The sequence below is a fragment of the Pelobates fuscus genome, chromosome 8 (assembly GCF_036172605.1).
Source record: "Pelobates fuscus isolate aPelFus1 chromosome 8, aPelFus1.pri, whole genome shotgun sequence".
Classification (NCBI taxonomy): domain Eukaryota; kingdom Metazoa; phylum Chordata; class Amphibia; order Anura; family Pelobatidae; genus Pelobates; species Pelobates fuscus.
This window is the reverse complement of record NC_086324.1, coordinates 129,867,036-129,892,411: the sequence shown is the minus strand read 5'-3', so window position 1 is coordinate 129,892,411 and position 25,376 is coordinate 129,867,036. Positions and strand designations below refer to the sequence as shown.

Sequence of the window (25,376 nt, the reverse complement as noted above, 5' to 3'; positions counted from 1 at the left end):
TGGGATTATTCGAGGGTTTGGTTCACACAAACGGCCGCCAGAGAGCCAACTTTCGGTTCCATTTGCATGAAGGGAAAGTACCGAACCAGGGGCACCCAGGGCAAGCTACTAATGGCGCATGGGGAGATTCAACTTCCGAACAGGGTCTTTGTTTATGGCCCATAGTCGGTGGGCAGGGGGCCAGCTTCTACACGCCTCCATGAATTTGTAGCAAACGTCCAGGGCAAGGAGCGTTTGTCACAGCAGATGACTCTTTTCTTTGCAGTTAGGAGACCAGCTGGCTCTACATGTTCCATCCTGTGGAGTGGACATCGTGGAATTAGAAGATGAAGGCACTTGTGTGCGATTTAATCCTCTCATGACATCAGCTGGTAAGTTATGGATCAGTTTCATTTCTAAAATGATGAATGCTTTTACAATAATAAAAATGTGGATAGCATACGTGCATTAAGTCTGTAGTATTGCTGGCTCATCCCATTCATATTGGGAGAGACCTATGAGTGCCCTGTTAAAATGATGCAATCTTCTAGAAGTGGAGCTATCACCATGGAAACCAGTGTAACCAGTAGGTGCATTCTATAGGTGAATGTGCCCCTTTTACACCTTTTGCAGAACATGGCAGTTTGTTAAATCTCCCCCATTTTGTGGTTAATTTAGGTCAGGCAAACAGAGGCTCGGTGCAGCCTTGTAGAACATGTCTGAACACTAGGAATCTGAATAGAACACAACAGTAGTGACACAGAAAGGCTTGAGAAGCTAACAGACTGCGAAGGTATTGCAGCTGTGCAGTCACAATAAGCATTATTTGTGTCGAGTTAAAGTACTACCCGTGTTTGGGAATTATTTGTTCAGAACATACATATTCAGCAATTGGTTTTTACATTTTTTTAGGCTTATAATTTTAGTTGTAAAAAATATATATATATATATATCCATAGCAAAGTAAAACTTCTACATTCTACAGGTGTCATCTTAAGCATCTTGTTTGAGATGTTCTGTAATTACAGGCAACTGCCATGTCTACATTCGTGCACAGATTAGCTGTGATTCCTGTGAGTGCAGGACTGCTGCCTGTGTCAGACTTTTTCATTTTAATGTGTTTTCATGTAAACTGCCTTTCTGAAAAGGCATTCGGAGAGCCACCGGGTCATTGTGACCTTTCTAGAGCAAATAGTGTATTAACCTCTTATGGGTCACTCTTTATGTTTATTATGCTCGATGAGGTTAGTGGAGAAAAGAGATTCTGGGGGTGAAAAAGGTTAGTGGCAACCAGAGCTCTGGATAACTTATTGCCTGAAGGGTACAAAACAACCAACTTTTCATCCCTAATCTACTGTAAAACTACACATGTATATGCATTATAGAGATAAAAGCATGAAAAAATCTCTCTGAAAGTTGCATATTTGCTGTAAAGTCACAGGCACTATAACCCCTTTTAATGAGACGCAGTGGTTATAGTGGCCAGAGCTTCCCTTTAAATGTAGAAATTATCACAACTCTCTTTACCTCATACTGGCTCACTCTCAGCTGCACTTTGATCCTGCCCGTCTGTATAGACGGGTTAACACAGAAACCATTTTTTACCCTCCTGATTTGCATTATGTGCCCTCGCTGTGCCTTGCTTGAATTGTATCGTTTTGTCACTAAATCTTTAATATACATTTAAAAGACAACAGAGCAGCACGTGGAAAAACCCCCACAGTTTATAGGTTGTTTTGAATGTTTTATTCAATTATTTATTGTATGCTATTAATTACATATTTTATTCTATTACCATATTAAAACCTTGGACAGTATCTGTGCTCTTCCTGGCTCTTCTGAGATGTTGGCTTTTCAATCTTTGTCCCTAAGTCTGCCCGTTTTTTTTTTTTTTAAATTGAACTTTTAATTTTCATTAAACACAGAATATTCACAATGGCAAACGTAGTTTATTTAATTAAATGGACCCGTTTCACAGAACAAAATGAGTGCGTGTGTTTGTATATAGGAACGATTTGCAATTGAATGAATAAATAAATAATTCCTAAAGTTATATATACGTAGCTGAATTCCCCAAACAACAGATTTTTGTACAGTGTTTGCTTCTCTTTTGTGGACTGATACTAAATAGTCTTGTCATGTTGTGTAGTAATATCTGGTGAGGTATTATTTTCCTTTCAATGCTTTCAACGATGAAATGTCGCTAGTTTTAGGTACCACAGCTGAGGACATTGAACACTTGGTGCAGTGTATAAATGTGAAGATTCCCATCATACAAAACACATTACAACTCCGAGAGGAATTCAGGCTAGAAGTTGAAAGGATAGCAGGCCTCTTATATATTGTTGACTACAGCTGGGCCGGCCTCGGAGTTTTAAGGTAAATGGTATACATATTGTGAAAATATATAGTCTATGTTTAGAAGCCATGAACACTCAATAAATTGCCAACAATTTCTGCTATTCTGTGCAAATGTTGAAGGAAAAAATATATTCAGCATATCCACAGACAATATTATTATTTTATTATTTATATAGCGCCAACAAATTCCGTAGCGCTGTACAATGGGATATAAAACGTGATGGGGTGGGAGAGGGAGAAAAAGAAAATGAATGGTTTCATTTGTATTTTAGATTTATTTTTACATTTTATTTTTTTTAAAAGAATATGCAACCCATAAGCACTTATAATATATTTGGTTTTGGCAGAAATATATTGTGGTGGAACCACAACCATCCACATGGATATTGTATGGCACAGCGCCATCTTTTGGTTGAACACTGTAATGAAAGCACAATCATCCACAGCCACATTGTGTCACAGCGCCATCTATTGGTTCTACGTTCCTAGTAACAAAACAGCTTGAACATATTTTGAATATGGTGGTAATGCTAATTTCCTAACCTCCTCTCCTTTGCATTGTTATATCTTATTGCGTTAGGTGGTTGCCTTTATGATTCACCATACTTAAAGCTTAAAAAGACTCTTTAAATTTCCTGGCGCTGTATGCTAGGAAAAAAACGATCTTGTGTTCCCTGGCTCTGATCATTACGTTCATCCTACAGCCCCAGTACATGCTCATAGTTCACCCAATATCTGATCACTGTAGGCCGTTAGTTAGGGTATTAGTCTCCATCTCCGTGAACAGACGCAACGCAAAGAAATGTAAAAAGACAAATTAAAATGTGTAATCACTCTGTTATTGATTCTGTGCACATTGCATAGATACATTTATATTAATTATTAATGCTAATTGGAATAATATGTTCCATCCCCCCCCCACCCCCCCCCCCCCCCCCCACCCCCACACTTTTTCTCTTGTCCTCCCAGATATGATCATTTCACCGAGGAGGTGGATGAAACTAAGCGAGAAGCAGAACAAGAGAAGATTAATGCTGCACTCCTTAAGAAGCTAAATGAGCTGGAATCTGATCTTTCCTTTTCTACAGGTATTGATCCAAAAAATAATCTGTTTGACCATTGCACAACCAAAGCAGTGTGAAAATGCACTGCTTCACTGTGGGGGAGGGGATAACGCAATTCATTAGGCCATGAGTATACCCAAGACCAGCTGGGTATATAGAACATTAAGCGCTCAGAGAAGGTGAGCAAGAAGTGTGTGGTCATGACAAGAGCTTTCACAGATAATAAAGAAGTGCTATACCTCCATTATGACTTTGTAAAGTAAATAGATGGGAAATGGTAGCTGGGGATTTGAAAGACATTTGTACCCATAGCATCAGAACACTATAACTACAAAAGCTGTAATCGCTGTGACGATACTATAATATTCTGATTTGTCATTAAAGTATTGCTTTGAAGAATTTTGTAAAGGAAAAAAAAAATTGAAATGTGAGTGACATCATTAAATATTACAAGTAGAATCTATTTAACAAACAAAACCTTTCAAAAGCATGCATGTGTTCCTCCAGACTCTGAAATGCCATACTGGCTGGCATAGTTTGGCACACTTGCACGAGTTTTAATAAGGTTAGATTTGTTCATCCATGTAATGTGTAAAATAATGATCCCCAAATACTAAGCCGAACTGTGAATAAGGCAGTAAAGAGTCCTCTTTAATTGAATACATAAATCAATATTTCATCGTTATATTAAATAATGTATTTGCAAGTTCCCAAGATTCAGTGATGGGATGTTAAAACAGCCTCTCCATGCAGCACTCAACCACAGGAAAACGGGATTTTTAATAACTTTGTTGGTATGATGATCTGAATGTATTTTTTGCTTTAGGGCCCGAGTTTGGGGCAGAGAAATATTGTGTATATATTGGAATGGTATCCGAAGATGTGGATATTTCAGAGCTTGTCGAAACCATTGCAGCAATGGGCAGAGATATTGAAGAAAATTCAAAGGTATATATACAAATGAAACGTAATCCACTGGCCTGTATGTTAACAAAGAAAAGCAAACAGCCTTGGTCATATAACGTGAACTAAGTACCAGAATGGTGATTACAGTTTTCAAAGATGGAAAAACCTATCAGTAATTGACACTTTTTTTTTCAGAATGGATTTCCTTTAGGAGGCCAAAATGTTTTCATTATAAACCAGAAAAAAAACCTGAACCATATTTTAGTTGACCGCTTATTGTTAACCCCTTAAGGACCAAACTTCTGGAATAAAAGGGAATCATGACGTGTCAGACATGTCATGTGTCCTTAAGGGGTTAAAGGAACACTGCACGCACCATAACCACTACAACGTGCTGTAAAAGCTTTGTGGCCATAGTAAATGCTAGTTGTCTTACCATTTGAGCAGAGTTTATTTTTTATTTTTTTTATCTGGAGTCCACTAGGCACCTCTCCTTGCAGCCAAAAGTTCTCCGCGCTGAGCTATCCTTGTAAATGTTTTTGTTTTTTGGGGGTGCGGTGGGAGGGGTCTCATGGTCAAGAAGTTTAAATTGTAAAGAAAAAAAATGAGCTCATTCTCCCAAGTCAAGTACAAGCCCCTTCCAACTTTTTTCTTCTGACCTCTATACAGATTTGCTTGCTTGGAGATTTGTTGAGATGTGAGTTTAGATTAAAAAGATGCAAACACTGCTTGCTGACATCACTGGCGTCTTAAACTTCTGCATTGTATTTACTTTAGCTTCAGTACACAGTGCACTCTGAAACCTATATAGCAGGTGACAGGCCATGTTAGTTATTGATGGATAACATAAATAGAAGAGCTTACATGTGAGATGGACTTGCTGTCCTAGGTCTGCTTTACAGAAAGGCTTAAAATTGCATTATACTCTAAACACAATCTATAAAAACAAACCATAATTTTATGGCCATAATTAAAATTAAAATCTTATTTTACGTTGTCACTTGTTTTGTTTTTTTCTATTTCTTTTATTATTGTGCTGTACAGTCTCACTAACATTGTCATTACAAACCAAGCTGGAATGAAACAGTTGACCTTTTCTCAACTGGTTTTTTAAATATCCTATAATTTTGTTTGGTTTTTGTTCTTTAAAGTTGCTGGAGAACATGACCGAGGTTGTACGAAAAGGCATTCTGGAAGCAGAGGAACAACTTCAAAAGGCTAATGAAGAAAGACTTTTACAGGAGGTAAGACTACATTGTACTGATTAGTCACATTACAATTCACGTTTATGTGCACCCGGAGATACTATATTTTTCTGTGCTTCCACAATACACAGTTCATTTTTATATATGCTATCACATTACAAACACTCATAAATAATACAACAGTCTCCAAATTCAGATCTCCCCTTCTTGATATTCCATTCGCAAAAGTAGGCCCCCAGGCTGTTTAACTTTGGGTAGTTTTCGTATTAAGAGGCTATATACTTATCAAAAGTAAAGTTAATATTTGAAAGCAATTTTCACATTTTATTTCATTTATTTTCTATTATTTTAGACACCCTCCCTATCTGTCTTCAGCTAGGAGTTCTGAGTACATCACTACAATATATGCCTTAGGTTTGTGGGAAGTTACACACTATAGACATTGCTCTTTACTTGTATCCCAGTGACACTAACTGTGTCACTACCTGAACTTTCAAACACTAACACAGTGTGACATTGAGAGATATGCCTCAGCAAAAAACAATCTGCATACTGAACAAAATATCCTATATCCTAAATGAACCCCTAAAAGATCTCAGGGCTGCACCTTTTCTGTGGAACTCCCTTCCCTTCTCCATTAGACTTTCACCCAGTCTCCACTCCTTCAAAAAAATCTTTGAAAACACACTTCTTCAGGAAAGCGTATCATTTAAACCAGTGGTAGTCAACCTTTTTTTACCTACCGCCCACTAATGCAACTTTTTGGTTGAAAAAATTTCCTTACCGCCCACCAGTTTTCGCGCAAATGCGGAATATTTTTTAGAAAGGAGGGTGTTTTACAAAAAATAAATGTACGTACATTTATCTTTTTATTTCTACTTAATGCAGGTTTATAAGGTTTTTAACTTTATAAAGTTTAATGAGAAAACAATAAAGTAAATTGAAATTACCTTTACTAGTGATTAATGAGATCCTTGAAGTTGATGCTGCGAGACTAAATATTTGATATCTGGTTCGATTTTCGTAAGGAACAAACGAAGGTCTCTTTCAGTGATATTCAGACGACTTCTCTGTTTGCGCATAATATGATTTCTCATATTATCTCTCTATGATTTTTCTTGTGCGTCAGCTCATCTCCTCTCCCTCCTCAATTCCCCTCCCCACCTTTTTTTCCCCTTTTTTCTATTTTTTAACCTTCCTTGTAGCAATGCCCAGTAGGAAGGCTGAGCTAGGTAGCCCACTTACTATATAGTCCACTATAACAGACAGACACACGTACAAGACACACATACAGACACACACACGACACATACATACACACACGACACATACATACACACACGACACATACACACACACACATGACACATACACACACACACATACACATACACACACACGACACATACACACACACACATACACATACACACACACGACACATACATACACACACACGACACATACACACACACAACATACATACACACACACAACACACATACATACATACACACACACACAACACACATACAGACACACATACAGACACATAGATACACAAATACAGACACATAGATACACACACACGACACATACATACACACACACACACGACACATACATACACATACACACACGACACATACAGACACACACATACATACACACACGACACACATACATACACACACACATACATACATACATACATACACACACACGACACATACATACACACATACATACACGACACATACAGACACACACGACACATACATACACACAACACACATACAGACACAAATACAGACACAGATACACGACACATACACACACACAGACACACATACAGACACACATACATACACACATACATACATACATACACACACACACACATACACAAGACACACACGACACATACAGGAACACAGACAGACACACATACACACAAGACACATACATACACACAGACACACATACCAACAGACAGTCACACATACATACACACACACAAGACACACATATATACAGACACACACACACACACACACACACAAGACATACATACAAAGACACACACACACACACATTATATTTAAGTCACCCTCCTGTTTCCTACCTTTTATATTCAGGAGGGTGACTTTCCCTGGGGTCCAGTGGTGGCTCAGGTGGATGGGAGTCAGAGTTCCCACTCTGACTCCCTGGTCTTCCTCCCGCGCGGCTCTCCGGGTTAGCTGGGAGGAGTGATGTGCAGTCACTTCCTCCCAGCTCTGCGATGTCATCACAGGGGGCCCGGTCGCGCTGTTAAAGCGCCCAGCGCTGACCGGGCCCCCTCACAATCCACATCCATCGGGTGGCCCTGACAGCATGGGCCACCCGATGGACCCCTCCATATGCAGCCCCGGCGGTTTGCCGCGCGGGCCGGAGCCGCAATTTGTCACGGCGGTACCCAGTCGCAGGGGTACCGCCGGCTCGCACCCACCCTCCCGTCCGCCCGGTCAAAACCTGGAAATCCCTACCGCCCACCTGAAATCCTAAAACGCCCACTAGTGGGCGGTAGGGACCAGGTTGACGACCCATGATTTAAACTGTTAGCGGGTTTTCATCTCCCTCCCACGACTCCTCTCCTGCAACTGTCAAAAATAACCCAAGTTCTCAGTGAATACTTTTCTAGCAATCTATTTCATTACTTCCTATACCCCACTCCCTCTAGAATGTAAGCTCATTGAGCAGAGCCCTCCACCTCTCTGTTCCTGTGCGTCCAGTTGTCTGGTTACAATTACATGTCTGTTAGTCCACCCATTGTACAGTGCTATGGAATTTGCTGGCACTATATAAATAATAATAATGTGATATTCCATGCAGTTCAGGGCTTTAATGCCCTAGCACAGCATAAAATATATGTCTTAAAAGTACCCAGTACAATTAGATTCCTGCTGGTACCTGGGAGACTGAAGGTATTACTCGTTACCTGGGCTTCTCATTGTCCGATGGGGCCATATTTAGTGGCATCCCACTGACTGATAAACTGGGAGTGCTGCTCACAGCCCTTTACTTTATATGGCAGAATGACTGTGTTCCGATTTCCTTGTGAGAGGGAGGCCCATGGTGTCTATAAGACCAATATATTGTCTCTCTACATGTGTCGCTGCAAAAACTGATTAGTGCTGGGATGTACTTGGCGCCCAGCAACGATCAATATAATCAGCAGGGACATCATGAAGATCTGCAGTCTGAGAGGAAATTCTCTGATGCTACAATGACCTAGTACTGAGCGCTCTGCACTGTGCAAGCAGTGGGAAATTCAGCTGAAGGGTATCCCTCTGTTTTAGGGTTATGGTTAATATTAGGATTATTTATTATTATTTATATAGCGCCAGCATATTCCGTAGCGCTTTACAATGTTATCAAAGGGTGAGATTTAACAGAAAATGGGACAATTACAAAAACTTACAGGAACAATAGGTTAAAGAGGGCCCTGCTCAAATGAGATTACAGTCTTGGGGCATATCTGCTGTTTCACGCTACAAGCCCTCAAAATACCTGGCAATTCTGAGTTATTATTGTACTCAAGGGCAGTAGCAGAATATAAATTAGTTCTTGACATTAGTGAGATACATGTAGACTGTGAAACCACTTGTAAAAACAACCATAAATATATGGATGGATCTCATAGTTAAATACCCTGGGAGGGGTGTGTTTTCTACAAGTATATGCTTTTGTTTAGTAATTTCAGTTATTGTGGTTACTAGTAAAGTTGTAGTTTCAGCATGTACACCCCTTCATGGTAATGGTGTTCCCTGATGGCAGTGGCCTCTTTTGGCAGAATAATGCCACCTGCCACACTGCAATATTTTTCAGGAATGGTTTGAGGAACATGACAAAGAGTTCATAGGTGTTGCCTGGCCTCCAAATTCCCCAGATCTCAATCTGATTGAGCATCTGTGGGATGTGCTGAAACATCTAATCCAATTCATGGAGGCCACATCTCACAACATGCAGGACTTAAAAGAATTTGCTGCTAAGGTCTTGATGCCAGATACCACTGGACATGTTCAGAGACCTTGTGGAGTCCATCCCTTGATACATCAAAACTGTTATTTCAGCACAAGGGCTTACATGATATTAGGCAGGTGGGTTTAAATCAATGTATAGGGTGTTATGGTACTTTTTAGCAGTAAACCAAAATGTTTAAATGTCTATCTGTTCCTGTCCAAATTAATAAAATAAATTGCGTATATACGCTGAAGTAATTAAGTCTGACACACAAGGTTCAGGTTAAAATAACTTCGAGAAAATTTATTGGCAAGTGATTAAAAAGCGGACGCGCAGGTCCTTTTAAGAGACATTTTACGTCATCATTGATTATTAGAATATCAGCAAATAAACATCATTAATTGGATTAATTGTTAAGTGTCGTGATCAGTGTCCTCCTATCAATATTATTAATTGGTCCAAACAACTAAGTGGTTAGTCCCGTGTCCACCCACCAAGAGGTGGGATTGTTCTGGACACGGGTGGGGGACAAGGGGTCTTGAGCGTCATTTTACACGGTCGGTGATCTCAGGCCTCGTGGCCAGGTGCAAGGTCTCTTATGAATAGAACATTTCATTACTACTGTGTTCTCATGGCCTTCAAACTATACTATGTTGCAAATCTAAGGAAAAGTCAGCAATTCCTGTGTTAATCATGTTTTTATAGAAAATACAGTCTTTGTTCTATTGTATTAGATGTGCTGGGAAATTCTGTCATGTAAGGTAGTTTTAAAATGAACAAGTTAGGTTATGAGGACAAAATGGAGGATTGAAGTAGTCAGGTTAGGAGGACAAAATGGAGGATTGTCACAGTATAAAGTTAAAATGGAGTTAGTGCAATAATTGAATACAAGTGCAATAAGGTTTTTTAAATAATCCCACATCAGTCCCCCCTATGAAATGTTAGATTCTAAGAGATAAAACTTTATTAAGTTAGTACCAGGAAGACGTGTTAACCCAAAGGCACAGAAACCCCGTGGCCGCTAGCTAGGTGTTAATGCAAAGTGCAAGGCTGTCCCTAGTTCTGACCCTGATAGGCTAACACATCCGTCAGTATGGCTCTCGAACACTTCACACCCATGGGTATCCCATGGCAGCTAACCCACCACTTCTCCAACACGGGGCCTTTACCATTCACTGACAGATGCTGTCCCTAAGTTAGTCCCTTCCTAGAATTCCTGCACTTTATCAACAAAAGGGATTGTTTGCAGCGGCAGACAGGGTGAGTTGATGTCTTGGAGCTCTTGGTCATCAACTTCGAGATGGGTGAAAGTGGGTGCCGCTTGGTCAACAGTCTTCAGGAGGGATTTTCTCAGACATGGGAGGATACAACAAAAGAGAAGAGCGAAGATAAAAAGAAAAATTAGTATAGCCATACCAATATGCATTAAAGCCTTTTGCCATCCTGTCATCCAACCAAACCATCTTTCCCAGGGATCTTGTATCCCAGAATTCCTTTTTAACTCTATAGACAGGTCATTTAATTTTTCTATGGCTAATGTAACTTTACCATTAGGGCCTGTGTTTTCTGGGATATAGGTACAACAGGTCAAGGTGTCAGGTAAAATTTTACAAACCCCTCCTTTTTCGGCTAAGATCATATCTAGGGCCATTCTATTCTGGAAAGCCATTTGGGATGTGGCCTGCAACTGTTCGGCCAACCCCTGGAGGGCGTCTCTGGTATAATTAACAAACCGCTGTTGGTTATAATAAATGTAATTGATCCAATTTAAATTCTTGTTTGTGGTAACTATGGCAAAAAGTGATTCAAATCCTGCAGCAACTTCATCTCTTGCTTTAAATTCATTGGGTACCCCCCCTAGGCACCCCAATAGCATCAATATAAACATGAGGATCAAAACTTCCTTTCACTGGGGCGTCACGCTTAACCTTAGTGTGCCTGGACTCATGGGTGACGAGGTGTGTGTCAGAGATAATATGTATAGGCATAATAGCTTTAGCCAAAGTACACTCCCCCCACCACTCCTTGTCCATTCTGGATCTCAGCTGTAAATCCCCACACAACCAGTAGATGTCCCCTAATGACCTGGTGTGAAACTGCAACAAGTCCATAGAGACACTCCTGTAGGTAGCACAATACCCCTTAGAGAAGTTACCCAAGAATCTACCAATTCCATCATAATTAGCATAACAAGTGTAATTACCTTTATACACGGTAATACCGTCTGGGGGTTTGACATCCTTGGTTAGGAGAGGATACTCCTTTGTCCATGCACTACATATGGACCTGTTAAAATCATAGTGATAGGCAAAAAGGCTTAAAACACATTCCTCTATATCTACTGGCAGGATTAGAGGTACGGTACCCAGGTGAGGCCGGGCACCACCACACACATAGCATGCAGTCTTATTATGCTTATTAGCATTATATTTCATCCATTCTAACCATAAATTTACATCATTAAAACCTGTTTCAGCGGCCATGGTATCTTCAAAGGTGGGGTTAGCAATGGCCATCATGTCTTGAAAGGTCTGGATATGAGGTTTTAATGGGTTAGGGACCATATGGGTGGCCCCTTGCCACTCGGAAGAGTTGCACATATCCTTTAGGAAGAAATGCCCTAATTTACGGTAGGAACCCTTTTTCCAATACATTCCCATCACATACTGGTCTGCATCCGTTGGGCTTGGATGCTCAATGTTAAGGATTAATTTCATTGGTGTACCTCCCCCAGGCTTTCTCAAAGTCATTCTCTGGAGAAGGGATCTACCTTGTTCATCTACTTTAGATAAGGCACTTTTTGGTTTGTAACCCCAGGCAGGCCCGGCATTCCATCCCGCCGCCCCCCAATGATTACAATTGTGCCCCCATTGTTTGTCAACTACACAAACATATGGGTCTTTTGAATGAGGGATATCTCTGTAAATACTCTGGATTTGTGATGTGGGGAACGGGCATTCTACAATGTCGCAATAGTCAAAGGTGTAAGTAGCCACATGGGTGCATGATGAATTGTACCAGAAGGTATACCCACTAATATCTTTGGTGATGGCTACTTGTTGGGCCTTTATAAGGCTGATTAAGGAGAAGGTGTACCAGAGGTACATGCTTGTGCGGTATCTGCTTCCTCAGGGGCTGGAGATTTCTTGCAGTGGGAAGCGTGGATCCAATTTGGCCTGCCGGCCAGTTTGACGGAGGTTGCGGTAATCAGGAGGACTTGGAATGGACCGTCAAATCTTGGTTCCAGGGTATTTTTCCGCACAAACTTCTTGACCAGAACCCAATCTCCGGGAAGCAGGTTATGGGTACCTGTATCCAAATCGGGATCTGGAATTGAAGAGAAAACTTGGGCATGTATTTTGTTCAAGGCACTTGCAAGTTCAGTTACATAATCTACTAAAACATCTGATTGGAGCTGTAACTGCTGCGGATAATAACAACCTAGTCTGGGTGCTGTCCCGAATAGAATTTCATATGGGGACAGTGAATGCTTCCCTCTAGGTGTGTGCCTAACACTAAATAAAGCTATTGACAGGCTTTCTGGCCAGGGCATCTTTGTTTCTTGCGACATTTTTAACATTCTGGCTTTTAGAGTGCCATTCATGCGCTCTACTTTACCACTACTTTGTGGGTGGTAAGGGGTGTGGAAGGCTAGGGTCACACCTAGAGCAGTCCAAATTTCTTTAGTCACTGTTGCTGTGAAGGCTGGGCCTTGATCACTTTCAATGACTTCTGGGAGTCCAAATCTACATACTATCTCTGTAAGTAGGCGTCTTGCGGTTGTCTTTGCAGTGATATTGGCCACTGGGTAGGCCTCTGGCCACTGGGTAGGCCTCTGGCCACCCTGAGAACATGTCCACTATGACTAGTGCATATTCATGGGGCCCACTCTTGGGCATTTGGATGTGGTCAATTTGAATTCGCTGGAAGGGGTACATGGGTTTTGCCAGGTGTTTTGCAGGCACCTTGATTGGTCTTCCTGGATTGCATTTTGCACAAATAACACAGGCCTTACAGAAGCTGCTGATCAATGTTGTGATTCCGGGTGCTTCATAATACTTCTGTATGAGGGCGGCCATCAATTCTTTTGACAGGTGTGCAGGCCCATGTGCCCATTGGACAACTGCTGGATATAAATTTTTTGGAAGGCAAAATTTGAAGTTGTTGTAATATACTCCGTCCTTTTGGACAGCTCCTTTATTTTTCCATTTTTGGGTTTCTTCAGGAGTGACTGCAGCTTGCTGTTCTCGCAAAATTCGCAAATCAGTAGGAAGAGTTTGCAGAGCAAAAATAGGGACTTCTTCTTCTTCTTCTTCTTCTTGTCCGGACACTTCTTCATCCACTTCCTGCAGATCCCTGGCTGCTAGCTTAGCAGCCTGATCAGCCAAATGGTTGCCCTTTGCTTCATCTGTATCCAATTTCCCATGGGCCTTTACCTTCAAAACGGCCACTTCTTCAGGGAGTAGGAGGGCATCCATTAGCTCCTTAATTGCAGTACTATGTTTGACTGGTGTACCGGCGGTGGTAAGAAATCCTCTTGTCTTCCAAATTAGGCCGAAGTCATGTGCCACACCCAGAGCATATCTTGAATCTGTATAGATGTTGGCACGTTTTCCTTCGGAAATTTTGCATGCTGAAGTCAGAGCCTGTAATTCAGCTTCTTGCGCAGACATTGCTGGCGGTAAAGATGATGATTTGATAACTTCGTCTGTTGTGGTTACGGCATATCCTGTATGATATCTTCCTTCTTCATCAGCATATCTTGAGCCGTCCACAAACAGGGTAAAATCTGGATCTTGTAACGGATTCTCATGCACAGTTGGTAGGTGCACTGTCTCCATTTTCATCTGTTCAAAACAGTCATGAGGTGTTTCAGGGTCATAATCATTCACTATGACCAGATCTTGAAATTCCTTTTCTAGGAAGTGGCGTGGCCATGCTTCCAGAAGGTCAGTTGTTGGGTATTTGACAATACCATTTTCCTGTAGCTGTTCTTCATCCATGGTGGCCCATAGCTTTGCCATGGGCCCAAGGTCATTCCATGACCTTGTCTTCAATTTGGTAACAGGAATATGTGGGATAGCAGTATCCCAATGGCGGTAGAGGTAGTTAAGTTGTTGAGGTAGTTGGATTAAGACCATGCTATTGCCTTCAGAGTCACAATAGAAATCTTGAGCAGTGAGCTTCACATCAGTCCAGTGGTAAAGCTCATCTTCATAGCAAGGTTCGGGAGCAATGTCTGGTTTGTACCACATGGTGCAGAAGGCGTAATCTGGGCCTTCACAGAGAGGCTTCTCATCTTCATAAAATGTCAAATGTGGATGCATGACTTTCTTGATACATCCACAAAGCAGGTAAATGTAGGTTTCATCTGTGATAAATCCATAATAGATACCCCCCTCAGGGAGTGGAAGAAGAGTGGATGGATTAAGAACTTGACATCTTTGGATGGAAATATTGTCAGGTAGAAGAAGATGGCACTGAAGACGTAGGTGTCTGGCTGGAGACACGTGCTTAAGCTGGACTTGGTTGATGATGGCAGAGATGTCATGAGGGGCCAAAACAACCAGAGGGTGGCCAAGGACCAGGTCTGAGGTTCTTTCTATGAGCTCTCTTGCAGCAAAGACAGCCCTGAGACAGGAAGGAGTCCCTCTGGCCACAATGTCCAGTTGACATGAGAAATATCCAATAGGCCTTTGGCGGCCTCTTAAGTCATTAGTTTGGGTGAGAACTCCTGTTGCGTGTCCTTGTCTTTCAGAGACAAATAATTTGAAAGGTTTTGAGTAGTCAGGTAGGCCCAAGGCAGGAGCAGAAGCAATGGCACGTTTAAGAGCATTGAAATTGTCCAGAGCTTCGTTAGGCAAACAAAAAGGGTCAGACTTAAGTGCGTCATAGAGAGGCTGCATGAGCAGGGAGGCTTCTGGGATCCATGCTCTGCAGTAGGAAATGAGGCCTAGGAAGGCATGGAGGGATTTTGAAGTCCTTGGAGTTGGAATATCCAGTACGGCTCTCACCCGGTCCCGGGTAAGATGTCTGGAACCTTGAGATAGGCAATGTCCAAGGAAAATGACTGAGGGTTGGCAGAACTGTAGCTTGATGAGCGAAGCCTTGCATCCTTGTTCTGCCAAATAACAAAGCAGGCTAATTGAGCACTTTTCAGTAGTGGGCATATCATCTCCACAGAGCAGCAAATCATCCACATACTGAAGCAGAACAACTTCTGGGTGCTCGGCTTGCCATGGGTCAAGGATGGTGGCCATGGCCTTTGCAAATTGACTTGGTGAATTTTGTGCCCCTTGGGGCATGACAGTCCAGGTATACTGTTGCATCTCATGGGTGAAAGCAAACAGGTATTGGCAGGATGGGTCCAGTGGGACACTGAAGAAAGCATTTGCTAGGTCAATGACTGTGAAAAATTTTGCAGATGGTGGGACTCCAGAGAGCAGAGTATGGGGGTTTGGTACAAGAGGGGTGTCCAGGACGGTAGCTTCATTAACAGCACGGAGATCCTGAACCATCCTGTACTTCTCTGGCTCACCTTTGGGAGTTTTCTTTTTCACAGGGAATAATGGGGTGTTGCATTCAGATTTACATTTCACCAGGGCACCCTTCTCCAAGAGTGCCTTGATGTGGGTAGAAATGGCAGCGGCCTGTGCTGGTTTTAATGGATATTGTGGTTTTCTTGGTAATTTAGCTCCTGGAATGAGCTTTACCACCACAGGGGGGACATTTAGGTGACCTATGTCCTCTGGGCCTGAGGACCATAACTTGGCGGGCACCTGTATCTTTAATGCCTCTGGGAAATTGGACCTTAATTCTGCTGCTTTCTCACGAGGCTTTTCTAAATGCAGCATTAGAGGCAAGGAGCACAAGGCTGAGGTGTCTGATTCAGATAGAGGTGTGGACATTTCTACCTGCCCATCCGGGGTAAAGGTGATGGATGCTTGCAGGCGTGAGAGAACATCAGCACCTAGTAGGTTAATTGGGCATGTGGAGGATACCACAAAGCGAGCAAGCAGGCTAGAGCCAACTCGTAATGGAGTTGTTAAAGGGCTATGTCTTGGCTGGCCATCCACTCCAACACAAGAGACGTCAATATTTGACAGAAAGGATGGGTCTGGCAGGTCTTGTTCTCGCAGAACACTACGGGCTGCACCTGTGTCAACTAGAAATGTGGTAGGGTGGCCTTCAATGGGCAAAGTCACTGTGGCAAGTGGCCCCCCCTTATCCCCTGTAGACACTGCCATGACAGGGGTTGCAGACACAGGCTTGCCAATTTCCTAATCATCAGGTTCCTCAATTATCGGAACCTGTTTGGTGGCTTTGGGAGCTGGGGCAGGTTTAGAGGGCTTTCTGGGCTCCCTTGGCTCCTTTTTAGGTTCTGGGCAGTCACTTCTAAAGTGCCCCTTGGCTCCACAATTAAAACAATGTCCCCCCTCCTCCGGTCTAGTACCTTTTGGGACTGGGGTGGAGCGGGATACCATGAGAGGCGCTGAAGTGGATCTTCTTGTGGTCTGGGCGGATTCCAAACCTCTAGCAACTAAAAGTAGGGTGTCCAGGGGAACAACCTTATATTCAGGGCGTGCAGCAATGATTCCCTTGCGTATAGAGTCCTTAACACCTTGGACAAACGCACCTGACAGCATTTGTGAATGAATCTTGTCAGTAAGATCAAACCCCAAATCTGTAAACATTTGATACAGTCTTGCATGAAACCTTTCCACTGATTCTCCTTTATCTTGAATAACATCAGTAAGGCCAGCAGCTTGATCTGCAAGTTTGTCCTTAGCCCATTCTTTTAATTGGGTGCAAAAAGTTACTCCAGAGGGGTAATCAACATCACTGTTGAGCTGATCTGTACTGAGGTGTCGGGCCATACTTGGCCAATACGCATCCCCTGCTTTAATAGCACAAATGCTCAATAAATCACGCCATGCGGCTGAATAAGTCTTTTGAATTTGAACTATCCCTCGGTAGAAGGGCATAGGCTGCTTTTCTGGGTCCGGGAGTGATTTCATCAGAGCACTAGCTTGAGTGGGGTTAAAAGCTACATATTTAGGAGGGGCCTGTTCTCCCCGACCCTTGTGGCCGAAGGGATCATCGATAGAACGATGAGATGGGGCTCCCGCAGCAAGTTCCGATGAGACATGGGACACCCTGTCCATCTCGTCATCATCGAATTCTATGATATTGACTCTTCTACGCGGTGCAGGTCCCGCGTGAGGTGAAAGGGTCGGTGGCTGGGAATGAGCCCCAGATGCAGGGGTGGCTAGCGAGTCGTAACCTGGGGACAGGTAGTCGCCGGGAATTACTGGCATCAGGGCTGAACTGGGAGCCGCCATATTGGAGGCGGGGAAAAGGAGTTGCTTCAGGATTAAGGGAAGAAGCGGCGGCCATATTTGATATGGGCACTTCCGGGGCAGATTGGGCCGGACTGGGCATGACCGGAACCTGGGGAGTGGCTTGGGGAAAGGGAGGGTAACCGGGGTAGGGCAGGGCCATGGGATATGGGAAGGGGTAGGGCCAGGCAGGGGAGGGCAAAAGAGTAGGGTGGGCAGGTACGGTTAAGGAGGTAGGATATTGGACTGGGGCGGAGCTGGTTATCGGAGGAGACAGGACAGGATTAGTAGGGATAGATGCAGAAAGAGGAGTCGTAGCATGGGAGGGAGGGGTAGTTAGCTGGACGGGTGCTGATGGAAGGGGATTAACCATAGAGAGGGATTGCAGGGGGGAGGCGGCAGATGAGATGTTAGGATTAGACATGGAAGGAAGCGTGGGGATGGCTGAGGATGATGGGACCGTTAGAGAAAGGGAAGGGGTAAAGAAAGATCCATCAGAATTCAGGACCGGGCAGACAGGGGAGGTGATGGGATGGGATTCGGGAGGATCGGGAGTGGGGAACATAGTCAGCGGGCTATCACCTATGGCTGACTGAACCTTGGGGCTTGGGAAAACCCCAGCAACACAATTTTTATGATACACAAACAATTTCACACCTTTGTGATTTACTTCTTCCTCAACCCAACCTTCTAACTGAATAGCCTTCGCTACTCTGTACCATGCTTCAGCAGTCTTTAATAAACCATTATCTGTAAGCTTGCCTTTCATTTCTGCTAGTAACTTGCGCCAACTTTCTGGTTGCAATCTCCCACATGTCGGTACAGCAATTTTACATACTTTTGCAATCTTTTCAACACCTTTAACCATCTCTTCACCCTCTCTGTTCTCTACCAAATCACATGCTAACCAGCCCTTGCTGGGCTTATCTAAATCCTGTCCCATAATCCCTTTACCCCTATACCAGCGTCCTAGATATAGAGAGAGAGAAGGAAAATTGAACAGGAACGTCTACAATGCTCGACTGCCACCCGAGAATCGTGGGACTTTCTCAGGTGCGTCTTCCCAAAACGTAGACTAGTCACTGAATCCGCCTACCCGGGGTGGTAGACACGGATTGGAGCGAGGTGAGAAGTGTGTGACCAATCACTTCTCTTTTAAGAGGAATGGGAGTGGATAGTATAATAATATAGAAAGTGTAGAAAAGATGAAAGGCAAGGAAAAATCCTTAGAGACAGACACAGGAGTACATGAGACTCCTCATTAAACAAACAAGACAACAATACAGTTGAAATACAGTGTATGCATCACAGTTCAAATAAAATCAACAACCCCGTAGTGCCCCTATAGAACCCACTTATAAGTCTCACTACCACAAATAAACAGAAGAACTGGAATTCCACCAGCCCCAGCGCTCAGGGCGGTGGTTACCAAAAGAAAACTGGAATCCCCCCAGCCGAAGCTGAGGTTTACCAAAACTGGAATCCCCCCCGCCTCGGTACTCGGGACAGTGGTTACCAAACTTGGAATTCCACTAGCCCCAGTACTCGAAACTGTGGGTTACCACGTGCACACTGAGGCTAGCTAAGCTCTCAGAGTGTCACCAGAAGGATCACAGGAAATTATGAGTCTACACAAAATCCACAGTTCCAACAATCCCCTTTTTCCTTACAGCCACAGCCACGAGGCTCCTAAAAGAGGTAAACAGGCAAAGAAGACCCCCAGGAACGCATCCACAGGTCAACCCCCCTTTTTCCCTACAACCACAGCACCGTGGTTCCTAAAAGGAGTAAAACAGGTAACAGAAGACCCAGGCAAATCCCCTCAGGTCCACCCCCCTTTATCCCAAAAGGGGCAAAATACAAACAGATAGACAGATATACTGAAGACCCAGGCAAGTCCCCTCAGGTCCACCCCCCCTTTATCCCAAAAAGGGGAAAACAAGCAAGACAGAACCCCAGGCAAATCCCCTGCAGGTCCACCCCCCCTTTATCTCAAAATGGGGAAACAGGCAAACAATTCAAACACAATTCAAACACACCCAGGCAACAGATAGACTAAAATGCAGGTAAACAAATGAGTAACGAGACACCGGGCAAGATATTACCTGTCTTTGATGTCCTCCCGGGAAGCAGTCACAGACACGTGGACGGGTCAATCAAAGGGGCCGGAACATACCGGTGGCTCTGCAGAAGTCTCTACCGTGTACCTGGAGGTGATCAATCTCCTTTCCTTCCCCCTGGATTCCTCCGTCCAACAGCGTCTTCCTTAGGACGGCTCACCGGCCAGACATAGCCCGGTGCCCCACGTTGGGCGCCAAGTTGTTATGGTACTTTTTAGCAGTAAACCAAAATGTTTAAATGTCTATCTGTTCCTGTCCAAATTAATAAAATAAATTGCGTATATACGCTGAAGTAATTAAGTCTGACACACAAGGTTCAGGTTAAAATAACTTCGAGAAAATTTATTGGCAAGTGATTAAAAAGCGGACGCGCAGGTCCTTTTAAGAGACATTTTACGTCATCATTGATTATTAGAATATCAGCAAATAAACATCATTAATTGGATTAATTGTTAAGTGTCGTGATCAGTGTCCTCCTATCAATATTATTAATTGGTCCAAACAACTAAGTGGTTAGTCCCGTGTCCACCCACCAAGAGGTGGGATTGTTCTGGACACGGGTGGGGGACAAGGGGTCTTGAGCGTCATTTTACACGGTCGGTGATCTCAGGCCTCGTGGCCAGGTGCAAGGTCTCTTATGAATAGAACATTTCATTACTACTGTGTTCTCATGGCCTTCAAACTATACTATGTTGCAAATCTAAGGAAAAGTCAGCAATTCCTGTGTTAATCATGTTTTTATAGAAAATACAGTCTTTGTTCTATTGTATTAGATGTGCTGGGAAATTCTGTCATGTAAGGTAGTTTTAAAATGAACAAGTTAGGTTATGAGGACAAAATGGAGGATTGAAGTAGTCAGGTTAGGAGGACAAAATGGAGGATTGTCACAGTATAAAGTTGAAATGGAGTTAGTGCAATAATTGAATACAAGTGCAATAAGGTTTTTTAAATAATCCCACATCATAGGGTATGAGAAACAAGTCCTATATGTGATTTATAGCATGATAAATGATGATAACATTTATAACATAGCTGAAAATTATGGTGGAATATCACCAAAAGAAGTGTCAGAAAATCCTTAAATTTCTAATGCACAGTATCAGAGAAACGACTTGGTCCTTAGTGGGTTACTTTTCTACATTAGTTTTTATTTTTTTCTTTATCACCACAAAAACGGTCAGCTAACCGTAAATGACATGCTAACCTCACATGTAAGGATTATGCAGAATCTTAAATATCCGGTCAGAGAGGTCCATCACCAACATTAAACTGTACTAAAATAGCCAAACTGTGACTTATAGCAGTGATCGAGAATGTTACCATATCAGCACTTTTTTACCTACATTTTACAATTTGGCTATCAACTTTCTACAATTCAGCATTTAGTAATTAAGCCCCAGAATGATCATTGTAAGAAGAAATTAAACTGATTGCTTGCCTTAGTTGCGAGCTTTGACTGAAATCCTGTCAGAGATAAAAAATGTTGCCTGGTCATTCTTTTGTGACTTAATAATAATTTTTGCAGTTTGTACTATTTGACAATTTAATGCTAAAGTGTTTATGGTAATTTATTCATTTTCCAGGGTGTGCTACGGCAGATCCCATTGGTTGGGTCAATGCTCAACTGGTTGTCTCCAGTCCAAGCCACACCAAAGGGCAGAACTTTCAATCTGACTGCAGGTGAGAAACGCGGTTTGTTTTTTGAGTCAGCATGGTCTATTGGAATATCCAACATTTAAAATGAAAGTCACACAAAGACACAATATTGTGAACATTGCAAATTATTACATGAGGCTGGACTTTTGTTCTGTAGGCTTTGCCAAATAGGTGACTTTTCAGAGAATGTTTACATTTCTGGAATGGGGGGGAGATTCTGACAGTGAGGTAAGTCATCTTTGAGGGTAGGTGCAGTAAGGAAAAACCATGCAAGCCGTGGGAAGAACGAAAAGGGTTAATTGAAGATTATTCTAATAACAGCCGAAGATATTGTGTGCAGTGTTACAGCTCAGTAGACAAGGATCATAACTTTGACATTTATGCTGAACTGATAGGGAGCATTTGGGTAGAATGGCAGCGTCAGGTAAATAACTTTAGCCATCAGCGTGCTTAACCATTTTGGGTGTTTAAAAGTGTGAATTTCACATTGAATGAATTTTATGCTACAGGTTCTCTGGAGTCTACAGAGCCGACATATTCCTCTAAAGCACAGGGCAGTGGAATGACACCCCCTGCAACACCAACTTCTGGACAGACCAGAAGATATCCAGGTACACCTAGAATTATTATATGTAATTCTGCACTAAGGAGCCAATAATGCCTTACAAATATATATATATATATATATATATATATATATATATATATACATAAACATAATTTTGCTAAATATTTTAAATTAAAATTTTCTCCTCTAAGCCACTTATTTTGAGGGTTTATTTGACTGTTGACATTCTTCATTCAATAATTATTTTTACAGGTCAGAAGTTGTTTAAGAGGCTGTCCAGAAACTCCGATGCACTGAGCGAGACAAGCTCAATAAGTCACTTGGAGGAAGTAGAAACCATGGAATCTCTTTCTACACCAGAAATACAACCCCCATCACAACCTATATTTGAAGCACTACCTTCACAACCGACAACTCTTGAAAGCGGAACCCCAAGTGAGGTATCCCAAGACGTGGAAGCATTAAGCCTTCACACAGAGGAATCAGAAGGCCTGAGATAAAGTGAACCCTTGTGGAGAGAGGTTTCATAGTGCTTAACATGAACTCTCAAGTTGTAACGGTATATCTGATTTATAATGTGAACCGTGCCACACAATTCTACAGTAGAATGTACTGTAAATTAAATTATTAACTTGTCTGCACAAATAATAGAATTTAATGAGGCTTTTCCTTAAAGTTAGATGAGCTTGAGAGTACTGCTCTTCCTTGGCAGTTTCATGCCATGTCTTGAAACTCCAGGGTTGACCCTCTGTTAACTCAATAATCAGAATGGTTTTTAATTTTGTAATCTTTATTCAAAAGGTTGGGTCATTCTTCCATTTTCCCATAACCGAAATTAGTCTTAACTGAAATGTAAACTCTGGGGTGGAAGTAAAACCTAAAGGGCATTTTACATCTATGAAGATTATTTATGTTCTTGTTTAAAAAAATAAATACATCTAGGTTGGTCTTTTTACAAATAAACAGCTATGTTTTCGAACATCTGTTTAACTGATTATGTACATTGTAATTTGAACAGCTAGTTGATTGCAGAACTGCATTTACATTATCGGTTATATCCTATGCAGGGGTCCTATGGTTTTGAGTAGTTAGGAGCAAGAATACTAGTGGCAGTGGGTCCCTACCTGATAAATATGTTGTATTCAAGTAATAAGAGACATAGTTCTAACGTCAAGGAACAGGAAATCAGTGCACTTGGTGGCACCAATCTCTTCCGTTCTATTAGAGCCAGTCAGATTATATGTTACATATTGGCTTTCTCAGTGACAACTGGGGTACACATGCATAAGTTGTGATAGTGACAGCAAAAATATTCTGCCCCTTTACAACAATCAGCCAAGAGTTATGGCAAAGCAGGCAAGAGCACTGTAGAACTCAGGATATGGGAAAAGCTGCAGTACTATACCGTTATACTATATGTTTGTTTTTTTGTTTGTTTGGGTTTTTAGTTACTGCCCATTGGTTTTAATTACAGATCTGCAATCTAATCAAAGTGTATGATTTATAGTTACATGAAACCGTCCATTAAGTAATTTTTACTTTGGTTCTCGTGCTTATTAATACTGAAGAATAAATATTGTAGCAATTGAAATTGCACTATTTTTCGCAACTGGATAAGAAGTTCCGTGTAGAATGTCAATACATTCACATGCCTAGTTTAGAAGTGTTAGTTACACAAAATATCATGGGCCAAGTGTAGTAGAGTATCTCCCTGAGAGTCCTCAAATACCTAAACAAAATTGGGTTTAATCATTAAACAGTCTTATGATTAATTTACAACAAAACAGCTTTATATAAAGTGGAGTTTGCAGGATCTTCCAAATCTGCTATTTTTGTTTAAATTTAGAAATTCCATCAATACTGAGGTGAAGTAGCATACACCACATCTGGTGCTCATCCAGTACCAAAAAACAGTTCTAAGCACCACTACCAGTCTATTAAAGAAAGGACCAGGCACTCAAAGTGTGTTTAATGTACTCTAACAGCTCCCCTAAACCAAGGTTTGGAGGAACTGAAATGTTGCAATGGCTTAGTGAATAAAGCATCCTACACGCTTTGAGTGACTGTTCCTTTCTACATTTTGCAATTCCCTGTGTAATAATTGAACCATTATTTCAGGTGGACATTTTTGTCAAGAGCATTAGTCAAAAAGTCGCTGGTCTATATATTTTATTTTATTTATTTGGAGTTATCACCAAAATCATTCTATTAGTTTCTATGCTGAATGTTCCAAAATAAGTTACCCCAGAAGAAACTTTTCAAATGTGCATCGCAGGGCTATATGAGAACTAATGGTAACATAAAAGTGATAGACTAACTTTTTGGAAAACATTTATGGTAGAAACTGAAGTGTTTCTATATATGGAGAAGTATGCATTTGGTCCTAACACAGATGTAATGTCTGTACATGTTAATAGAGCTGAGCACCCAAATTCCATACACCAATATTTGTTGAATGTTCAAAAAAAAAAATGCTAGTGAATGTTTATGTAAAAGTTATTTGTAGCCACTGCCCTCACCCCCTGCAGTTCACTTTATGTTCAACCACGCACTGGCTAAACTGAAGTTGGACAGTGCTCTTTTGACTTTAAGAGTACATCTTGTCCTTTTAGTAAAACAAGTATTGTTTTGGCATTGGTTACACTATTTGTAATGGTTGGGGGCACTTGAATATAAATGCATTGTTCTGATCCTAATTTTGGTGTTGGGCATCCAAAGCAGATTACTGTGTCCTGCGTAGGATCATCCTTCTAAATATCACTACACTTTTTAATTTAAGTGCTAATAGAACCAAGAGTCTTCCCTGGTATACTGGTTATTGGTGCAATGAAGTCTATATGAATTTAGATTACTATGGGGCATGGGGGATAGAGAAAATTTCAGTCTATGTATAAATATTAATACAAATTAATTTTTACTGTTTTTATATATAATATATATATATGAGATTGTGGTTTACAGTTTACCTTTCAGTTTATTGAATTACAACTATGTACAATTAAATGTTTGAATAAAAAAAACATATTTGATTGTAAACTGTCCTTATGCTTTCATACGAAATTATTGGTGTGTTGCTACCTTTTAAGAAAAAGTTCCAAGAAGTGTAACAGTTCCCACTGCTTGAGTGGTACTTTCAGACACTGTCAATGTCTTCAACAGAGTAAACAACATATCAT

General features: G+C 41.7%; 1 protein-coding gene across 2 annotated transcripts in view; it reads left to right on the top strand.

Annotated features, from left to right (window-relative positions):
• PDXDC1 (pyridoxal dependent decarboxylase domain containing 1) overlaps positions 1 to 25,173 on the top strand; it is a 93,210-nt gene extending 68,037 nt beyond the window's left edge. Inside the window, exons 16-23 of one of the 2 annotated variants that reach the window (XM_063430314.1) lie at positions 266 to 371; positions 2,193 to 2,358; positions 3,310 to 3,428; positions 4,231 to 4,352; positions 5,462 to 5,554; positions 21,560 to 21,656; positions 22,142 to 22,243; positions 22,453 to 25,173. In XM_063430314.1, coding sequence (XP_063286384.1) covers positions 266 to 371; positions 2,193 to 2,358; positions 3,310 to 3,428; positions 4,231 to 4,352; positions 5,462 to 5,554; positions 21,560 to 21,656; positions 22,142 to 22,243; positions 22,453 to 22,700 — 1,053 coding nt within the window. In that variant the 3' untranslated portion in view covers positions 22,701 to 25,173. Of the gene's footprint in view, positions 1 to 265; positions 372 to 2,186; positions 2,359 to 3,309; positions 3,429 to 4,230; positions 4,353 to 5,461; positions 5,555 to 21,559; positions 21,657 to 22,141; positions 22,244 to 22,452 lie in introns of both variants that reach the window. The other variant, XM_063430313.1, reaches the window with a different exon arrangement.
• The last annotated feature ends 203 nt before the right edge of the window (positions 25,174 to 25,376 follow it).